Below are 10,003 nucleotides of genomic sequence, written 5' to 3'. Positions count from 1 at the left end.
CCAGATGACGTAAAAAATGCACCCACTATTGATAGCTTTAAATCTAGACTCAAGACAAAGCTGTTCTCAGATGCTTTCCCCTAGCTTACGTGTAAGTTCTTAATTTTTAATTTTATTTTTTTTATTTATGTTTATTTTATTTTTTATTTTATTATTATCATTTTACCTTATGTTTTATCTTAATGTCTTAAATGTTCTTTGACTTAGACTTCTTATTTCCTTCTTTCTTCCGTTTCCTTTCTTTTTGCATTTGTTAATTTTGTGAAGCACATTGAGTTGCACCTGTGTATGAAATGGGCTATACAAATAAACTTGCCTTGCCTTGCCTTGCCTTCTACTCATATATTAGGCATACCATTCCATGTAATGCAACATCATACGCCTACATGTAATGTGTCTTTGCTTACTTATATGGCCCATACTGTAAAAGCAGTCCATTTATAAACGATTGTATGAGGTTTGTATCACCATCTCAGTTTTTATTTTAATATATTTTAACAATTGGTAGGTTCAGAGATGTCACCAGGCTAGGTAGGCCTATAGGTTAGCCGCTTGGAGCCCACAACAAGTCATTACATAGTAACTACAGTCGTGGCGATTTGTTTCAAATGCTCATTCCTTTCACTAAACTTTTGCTTGGGGCCCCAACTGACGAAGTAATTGCCTCTGGGCAGGCCTACAGTACAGTATGTCATCCTGACCCTGCACTCATCCCCCTGAGGTTCACCACAGACAGCAAATCTAAAGTCTAATCACTGTAAAAGCGGCCTACACTCGCCATCTCTGGTGGCCGCTTCAACTGTAAATCTGTGGTGGGCTCCACTGTAAATCTCTGGTGGGCTTGGCAACTCTGGAAACACTGGTCACATGTTCAGGGGTTTCTGTGACGCCAGGATGGTTTTCGCCTGCGATGTCAGAAACCACGAGGGTTGGGTTGGGGGATCGAGGAAGCAGGAATGAACCAACCAACGCCCACCATAAGGGGTCGGCTGAGGTTGCAGAGAAAAGAACATCGAAATGAAATGACATTTAAAAATTCAAGGAGGGGGGGGGGGTGTTCCTTTGGCTGATGCTGAGTCACATTCATGCATTCATGCAAGGACATTCACAACCACACTGACATGACAGCCTGCCTGTGTGTGTGTGTGTGTGTGTGTGTGTGTGTGTGTGTGTGTGTGTGTGTGTGTGTGTGTGTGTGTGTGTGTGTGTGTGTGTGTGTGTGTGCGCACGCGTGTGCGTGTGTATGAGCGTATGTGTGTGTGATCAGCATCCAAAGTGGTTTTGAACAGATGTTCCTGCTGTCAGCGGCAATACATCTACTGTGTGAGTGATTGTGCGATCTATCTATCTATCTATCTATCTATCTATCTATCTATCTATCTATCTATCTATCTATCTATCTATCTATCTATCTATCTATCTATCGTGGTTAAATTAGTCATAACAGCATTTAAATCAATTTAATGACTTAATTGTAAGTAATAATTTGGAAATATTTAAATAGTTACTCATTTCACTGGATATGCATGCAGAATCTATGGCCAAAAGTTATCAGAAGTGTTTTTGGATTGAGGAGTGTGTTTATAGGATTTTTTTTACCATTCTTCCAAAGGTGCATTGGTCAGGTCACACACTGATAGATAGATAGATAGGTAGATAGATAGATAGATAGATAGATAGATATATATATATATATATATATATATATATATATATATATATATATATATAGAGAGAGAGAGAGAGAGAGAGAGAGAGAGAGAGAGAGAGAGAGAGAGACAGACAGACAGACAGACAGACAGACAGAGACAGACAGACATGGAGAGAGAGAGAGAGAGAGAGAGAGAGAGAGAGAGAGAGAGAGAGAGAGAGAGAGAGAGAGAGTCCTATGGCTTTCTAGTGTGTATGTCATGAGTCTCACCATTAGTGCTCTCCTCCAGAACGACCTCTGTAATAGGACGAGCAGTAAACAGTTATACACACTCGTATATTGTAAATATGCTGTACTTATAATAAGTATGTCCACAAAGAGTGCTTTTGCAGTATGACTTTTGACTTTCAGGACTCACCATGCGTATCTTCGTCCTGTTTGGCCCCTGTAGAAGCACAGTGTTTATATTACAGAGTGTTCAATTCAACTCTCTCCGAGTTGAATTACTGTGACATTCTGTCAATACTTTGACCATCGAATTCAACGCTAATATCAAGTGTATTTGCTTTCTGAGCATTGAAATAACTTTATACAATTTGCTGCGTACTGTGAGACATATGGATGACGCTTCACACTTTACAACAGAAACTCAGAGGTGGGTAGATTTCAAACACTGCGTTATAAAACGGTGAGACGTTACCCATGTAGTGAGACTCTTCTTTAGATTCCTCCTTACTGTCCTCTTCTGAACTGCTCTTCTCTCCTAATAGGAGACACATTTAGAAAGCGAGGTGAAAGGCCAACTGGGAAACTCCAACTCCCATTGTCATTGTGACACAGCACTCCACACAGCACACAAGTGAACACTGCACACAACGAAATTGCATTTATGCCTCACCCGTGCAAGGGGGCAGCCCTCAATGGCGCCCCTAGGGAGCAGTGCGGCGGGACGGTACCATGCTCAGGGTACCTCAGTCATGGAGGAGGATGGGGGAGAGCACTGGTTGATTACTCCCCCCACCAAGCTGGCGGGTCTGTAGTCAAACCGGCAACCTTTGGGCTACAAGTCTGACGCCCTAACCACTTACCCATGATTGCCCTTTAGAGTCACAAGCGGAGTGTGCTTACAGTAAAGGTGCACCGATTGTTGCAAGAGTAGGTATTGCAACTACTGTATGCTGCTCAGCGAAACTGTGCTGCCTGCTGCCAAATTCAGCCTATGGTAAGGGCAATTTGTTGTGATGGCGATTTGTTGTTCATTCTTTTGAATTTTCCATTGGGGCCCTATCTGACCTTAGAGCCGCCTCTGCTGATTGTGTGCAAGAATGTTTACCTGTAGCCTTGGTCTCCTTTGCCTCCTCCACCTGGGCCGCCTCAAACTGGTCTGGAACGGAGAAGAGAAAACACAGAACAGAACATCACAAGTGGAGAACACAGAACACAACATCACAAGTGGAGAACACAAAACAGAGAACACAACTTCACAAGTGGAGAACACAGAGCAGGACATCACAAGTGGAGAACATAGAACAGAACATCACAAGTGGAGAACACAGAACAGAGAACACAACATCACAAGTGGAGAACATAGAACAGAACAGAACATCACAAGTGGAGAACACAGAACAGAACATCACAAGTGGAGAACATAGAACAGAACATCACAAGTGGAGAACATAGAACAGAACACAACATCACAAGTGGAGAACATAGAACAGAACATCACAAGTGGAGAACATAGAACAGAGCAGAACATCACAAGTGGAGAACACAGAACAGAACATCACAAGTGGAGAACACAGAACAGAGAAGACAAGTATTTTTCCGATTACTTCACCCTGCCCGGCCAAAGCTGTCAATGGCCCTGTCTGTGTCCATAGATACACAGCTTTCTTCCTTTACGTACCTCCTGCAGAGGGAGTGTCCATGGAGTCAGAGTCCGCACCAGAGACCTTCGCAGCCTCCAGCTGATCTGCAGGACAACAGGCACACACAATCAGGAGAACAACATCAGGAGAACTGAGAACACCATCGGGAGAACACCATCAGTAGAACAACATCAGTAGAACACCATCAAGAGAACACTATCAGGAGAGCATCCTCAAGAGAATAAGATCAGGAGGACAGAATCAAGGGAACAGGATCATGAAAACACGATCAGGACTGTAGAACATCAGGCACGCACGGTCAGGACTAAAGAACATCAAGCACACATGATCGGGAGAACAGGATCAAGATGAAGAGAACTGGGACTACATTAGGACTATTGGCAATGTTATACAGTACTAAAGGGAACAGGATCCATACTGAGGAGTACTAGAAGAATATCAGCACTCAGCACTCACAGCACTCATATAGACTAGACTTGGATGTTGGATACAGGCTACTGCCTTTTCACATGGCGAATGTCAATCGTCACCGTCTCTGTATGGGGTTATTGTTGGTGGTGACACACTATGGGAAATTATGTTGTATTGCCTGCCCTTGTTGTTGATTGATGGAAACAAAAATACTGAATCAGAGCAAGATATCGCAAAACACGCCCACTCAATGCAAAAACGTGTGCTCAAGTTGGGTCTCCTAAGGGGGTGTCCCCTACTTCTTCTTCTCTTTTTGAGGTGTTTGCACAAGACGTGCGCTACCGCCATCTACAGCCCTAAGGGGACTTCATTGATTCTCAACCTCAGGACTCCGAAGGTCTCCTAACCGAAGGTCTCCTAAAGGGGCGTTCACCTGACATAAAGTGGATACCGGAAAAGAAACAAAATGACGCTTCTTGTTAGATCCACCTTCTTTGATGGAAATGTTACCCTCGAACAAACATGCTGGCTATCAGCCTGATATGAGCCATTGGTTCCTATACAAAGGGGTGGTCAACACGACATCTAGTGTTCTAAATCTAAGATCAGTAAAGGAACATGGGCCTACACTAAGAAGCTGGTTCAGGAGTAAACCAGGTTAACCCATTTTGTCCTAAGCCCTTTTTGGGAAAGGGTGCCCTCTGCCCATTAAATCATAAATATCTCAGCCTCCGAAGCATATACAAACATGAAATGAGTTACATTTAAAAGTTAGGATCCTCGTTTTGCCGTAGAATGTGTTCATTCAGCTCTAACTTACCCACATTTTTAATAAAACAGCTCAAATCTCAAGAACCTGAATGCAGCGTATATGTGTCTCCAGGACACAATGGGTTAAGATCAGAGGTAAATCATCTAATAGAAGAGCCTGGAGTCCTCATTTCATTAGGCCCCAGGATTGGTGACCTTCAGTGTCAGCTGAGGGCGGTTTACCTCCTGCAGTCTCCACCTCCTCAGAGCTCTTGACCTCCGCGGCCCCGTAGCCAGGAGTGGGAGTGGCGTTACTGGGGGCAACCGTCTTGCCCTCTGTATTCTCCTGCTGGGCGGCCTCAAACATCAGCTGGTCTGAAGACAAATACAGGTAGGTCACATGACATAGGTCACATAGACCACATACAGGTACAGTAGGTCACACAGCTCACATACAGTAGACCACATACAGGTAGGTTACAAAGGTCACTATAGACCACATACATCGCATAGATTATAGGCCTATACTTAAGTATAGTCACATACATCACATACACATTATCACACACTCAATCAGACATCCATCAACTTTTAATCAGCGTTCTTTGACAGGACAATGTAAAGGCCGCCAGAGACACATAGACATGCACACATACGGTAGCCCATCACATCAAACCTTCAGTCAACATACTTCGACAGGGGAAGGGACATTTTCAAAAGTTTGCTGATGAACAAACAGCAATAAAATCCGAAATAAATGCAACATGTAAGAACAAACAACATTAAACATAATCTCTTGATCTCTGCTCTGTTGTTGTTTTTGATGATGATGCTTTATTTAGGCCTACCTATTTTCCGCAGCCGGGTCAACTGGTCAACTGGAGACACAAGAGAAGAGAGGAAAGAGAAGGAGTCAGTTTGACCGGCTACTCAGGAGAAGAAAGAGAAGAAAAGAAAGGAGACCAGACGAGAAGAGAAGAGAAGAGAAGAGAAGAGAAGAGAAGAGAAGAGAAGAGAAGAGAAGAGAAGAGAAGAGAAGAGAAGAGACAAAGACAGAAGAGGAGAGAGAAGCAGTTTGGCTGGGGACATAAGGAAACAGAAGAGAATAGAAGGGAGTGAGAGTGAGAGAGAGAGAGAGAGAGAGAGAGAGAGAGAGAGAGAGAGAGAGAGAGAGAGAGAGGGAGGGAGAGGGAGAGAGACAGCCAGACAGACAGACAGACAGAGACAGATTTTCCTGGAGACATAAAAAACGACAGAAGAGAGAGACCGAACCATTAAGAGTGTGCCGTCACACCGGTGTGACAGGAATCTTCGGGCAGTGAAAGTTCTATAGAATTCTGGGCGCCATTCAATAAAATTTGGAATTTTAGAATCTTGCATTGTTATAGAACACATTCTTTTTATGAATGTTCAAAAACCCACACTCTTAAAGGTTAACAGCCCTGACCTGACCTTAGAAATTCTGGTTCATGGGTGAGAGCCATCTCAGGGTGAGAACCATATCATGCACTGCTGACATTTGCTTTAACCCATAAAACACAACACTCATTGCTGGCGTGATTAGGGTTAACCCATAAGAGCTACACCACACAACACAACCCTCACGCAGTATGCAGCTAGCGCAGAAAAATGTGCTGAATATTCGCTAAACCAGAGGGGAGATAATTTTTCACACATGTGATACTCTCCAAGTGTCTGTGTGTGTGTGTGTGTGTGTGTGTGTGTGTGTGTGTGTGTGTGTGTGTGTGTGTGTGTGTGTGTGTGTGTGTGTGTGTGTGTGTGTGTGTGTGTACAGTATGGGTAGGGATGCTGCAAGTTGAGCTCCATAAAAGCAAGTAAATGCTTTTAAAACGTAATATTAATGGACTTCAAAAGGCCCCCTGATGTCAAAGACAAGCTCTTAAAGTCCTAACCCAACCACCAACCCCCGTTGGCACCCCAAAATGTGTGTGTGTGTGTGTGTGTGTGTGTGTGTGTGTGTGTGTCTACCTTTCTCTTCAGATGACTCAGATGAATCCTCCTTGTTGTCCTTGCCATCGCTCCCCTTGGAGGACAGGGAGGCTGCACTGGCTAACAACAACAAGAAGAATAACAATGGCAATAATAATAATCATAATAATAATAATAATAATAATCATAATAATAATCATAATAATAATAATAATAATAATCCATCGTCAACATCATCGTCATAATCTAAATTAACGTTTTTTCATCACCAGTCAAAGATGTTCATCCTACAAGCCAAACACACACTGACTAATGGGTCAACGCGGTTAGTAAGTTGGTCTTTTCTAGTAGCCAAACTGAAATTTAACCAGAATTTGGTCGGTTGGCTGGTGTTAATTTAGAGCCCTGGCCATCATCATCATCAATAAGCATTGTTGTCATCACTTCCCTTAGACCACAGAGAGGCGGCATTGGCTATTAATGAGGATTCATTATCAATAAATGTTGTCATCGCTTCCCAGAGGACAGGGAAGCTGCACTGGCTACTTAGTGAATGCCTATAGATGTAATAATAATAATAATAATAATAAAAAAATAAAAAATAAAAAATAATTGTAATAATAATAAACAGTACAGAAATACGTGGCCATATTACCATATTTGATGAGTAACATCATATCAACCATCATCAGTTTACAAGAACAACACAACAACTAAAACAAACAAAAAATGCCTGATATTGTAACTAATAGGCTACAATGCATTGTGCACATACGTCAACATCTTCATTCAAACAGAATTACTGTCAAGAAAACTGCAGAAACATTGCTGACTCTTAGCCAGAGTGCCCTATTTCAAACTTTGACTAACTGCAAATGAATGAATTACAGAAAATAATGTAACACAATTTAAAATGATAGCAATAATAATAATAACTATATAATGATAACAATGCGGGTTCATATCAATTGCAATAACTAAGTAACAAAGCTCAATAAGTAACTATGTTCACAATAACTGAGTAAGTTTGTTTTGGCAGGAGAGAAGAGGATTATGCTCACCGTAGTGTAAACCTGCCACGGCCAGGAAGACCACCAGAGGCAGAGCAATCCGCATGTTGCCCGAGGTTGAGGTGGGTTACAACGTACTCCTGTGTGTGTGTGTATCACTCCGTGTGGGTGTGTGTCACCAGAGTGCTGTTAGGGGTCGGCTGGCACTTTGAGGTGCGTTTGTCACCCACAAGGGTCTTTATACTACCCCCCCACCCCCCGACCTCAAGGGACATCACATGCCACTCTCTCAGTGCTGACGGACACCAAACACTTTAGTCACACACACACTCACGCACACACTCACGCACACACACACACACACACACACACACACACACACACACACACACACACAGTGACACCCGCACAGTGACAGTGACAGTCACACACACACACACACACACACACACACACACACACACACACACACACACACACACACACACACACACACACACACACACACACACACACACACACACACCCGTACTGCCCCATTGTGTGGGCTACCTGCAGGCAGCTGGGTGGCACAGGCCACACACACAGACACAGACGGGGCATTATTTGGGCACAGAATGGGCAGCATTGTTGGCGTGGCGGTCAGATGCTCCTTTCTTTTGGGTGCCGGGCCGGTCGGGGTGTGGCGGTGATGTCTGTGATACTGGTGGGGGTCGAGTTGGTAGCATTACTCATATTGTTGACCGTCAGAGTTGTTTCCTGTTCACGATCGATACGGCAACTTAAAAGAGACATGCCAGAATGTGTCACTGACATCGTTTGTGGTGGACACGGCGAGGCACCACACCGACACAGGAGGACATGCTGGGGAGATGGTGAACAAGCTGATGATTGTGTGAACTGGGTAGACATGATGACATACAAACACAAACATGCTTTGTTCTCTTCGGTTGATAGCTCATCAAACATAGGACAATCAAACCTGACATAATCAGTATGAAATCAACAATGTACACTACATGGTAGTGTTTTTGCAGGTTTTCATGTAGGCCTATCTACTCCAGGCCATATTTGTGAGCAGAATTAAGTTGTGAGCAACCGGCTTTCTGCTTTGAGCTTGGAGACACATTTAATTTTCATCCAAAGGCTTCTACTATACAAAGCACCAGTGCTGCTTGTTGTCCCCCCCCCTTTTGAAGAAAGAATCACATTACCCTTTCCCTTGAACTGCACTATGTGTCTTCTTGCACCTTCCTACACTACCTCACTGAACAATAAGGCAATACAACATCCTGCTTACAATTCCGCTACTCCAATCTTACCACTTTTGTATATAACTATTGTTATTATTATTTACTAATATAATTTTACTGTCAGTATTATTATTGTCTTTTTATTGTAATATATATACACTTTATTGCAGGCTCAGGGCCCACATTGGACACATTACAATACACACATCAACAATATCATAAAAATACACATACAATAAAAAATGTCTTCCATTCTATTTTTATCCTACCTTGTCTACATGTTAAATGTCCAATGTTAAATGTTCATTGTATTTATTATTAATCACTTATTGTTACCAGTCCATCACTGTTACCTGTCCTGTCTTGCACTTTGTCAGTCTGTAAAATGTCAGTATGTATGTCTATGTCTTGGCATGATATATAGAGAGAAACGTAATTTAATTTTCCTTGTATGACTTGTGCATTTGAAGAAATTGACAACAAAAGCTGACTTGACTCGACTTACTACTAAGATGTTGTTTGGACTGTTTTTCACATGGCATTTTTATCAGGAGAATTTGGAGGAGTGTAGCTGACTGTTTCTCAATGATTCCATCAGAAAATGAATAGCCAATTGTGATTGGTGATTGTTCAAAAAGTCGCCCTGCAACTAATTTGATTTAGTAATGGCATAGATTTTTACAAAACGTATTAAAATAAGTAATGAACACTAAAAAGTTGAATTCTAATCAAAGTCCGGATTTACAGTGTATATAGGCCTACCTTGAAACATTTGCACCAAGTAGTGCTTTCACGCAAGCTAAGAGAGGACTTGAAAGCAACACTGTGAAAATTAAGAGTTCTCCAAAGAACCCTCTGTTTGCCACTGTGGGACCCTTACAAGTTCTCTGATATAGAAGTTAACAATTTGGTTCTTGAAAGAACCCTGAGGGTTTCAAGCTCCTAAGAGAACCAAGAACCCCAGTGTTCTTTGAAGAACCCTTCAGCTTTTCTGTGGAGGAACCCCTAAACTTGCCCAGAGAACTTTCATGTTCAACTGAGGGATTCTGAACATTTTACAGTGGAAGGGGACACACAAAACACAAGCAC

General features: G+C 42.5%; 1 protein-coding gene across 1 annotated transcript in view; it reads right to left on the bottom strand.

The window, feature by feature from the left end:
• si:dkey-200l5.4 (uncharacterized protein LOC795026 homolog) overlaps nucleotides 1-7,870 on the bottom strand; it is a 16,086-nt gene extending 8,216 nt beyond the window's left edge. Inside the window, exons 1-9 of the mRNA XM_063211282.1 lie at nucleotides 7,713-7,870; nucleotides 6,691-6,771; nucleotides 5,550-5,579; nucleotides 4,945-5,076; nucleotides 3,558-3,623; nucleotides 2,985-3,035; nucleotides 2,352-2,414; nucleotides 2,070-2,096; nucleotides 1,922-1,948 (exon numbers count right to left, since the gene is read on the bottom strand). Of these exons, the coding sequence (XP_063067352.1) occupies nucleotides 1,922-1,948; nucleotides 2,070-2,096; nucleotides 2,352-2,414; nucleotides 2,985-3,035; nucleotides 3,558-3,623; nucleotides 4,945-5,076; nucleotides 5,550-5,579; nucleotides 6,691-6,771; nucleotides 7,713-7,767 (532 nt within the window). The 5' untranslated portion in view covers nucleotides 7,768-7,870. The remainder of the gene's footprint in view (nucleotides 1-1,921; nucleotides 1,949-2,069; nucleotides 2,097-2,351; nucleotides 2,415-2,984; nucleotides 3,036-3,557; nucleotides 3,624-4,944; nucleotides 5,077-5,549; nucleotides 5,580-6,690; nucleotides 6,772-7,712) is intronic.
• Nucleotides 7,871-10,003: the final 2,133 nt, after the last annotated feature.

The sequence above is a fragment of the Engraulis encrasicolus genome, chromosome 11 (assembly GCF_034702125.1).
Source record: "Engraulis encrasicolus isolate BLACKSEA-1 chromosome 11, IST_EnEncr_1.0, whole genome shotgun sequence".
Classification (NCBI taxonomy): domain Eukaryota; kingdom Metazoa; phylum Chordata; class Actinopteri; order Clupeiformes; family Engraulidae; genus Engraulis; species Engraulis encrasicolus.
This window is presented reverse-complemented; position numbering and strand designations above follow the sequence as displayed.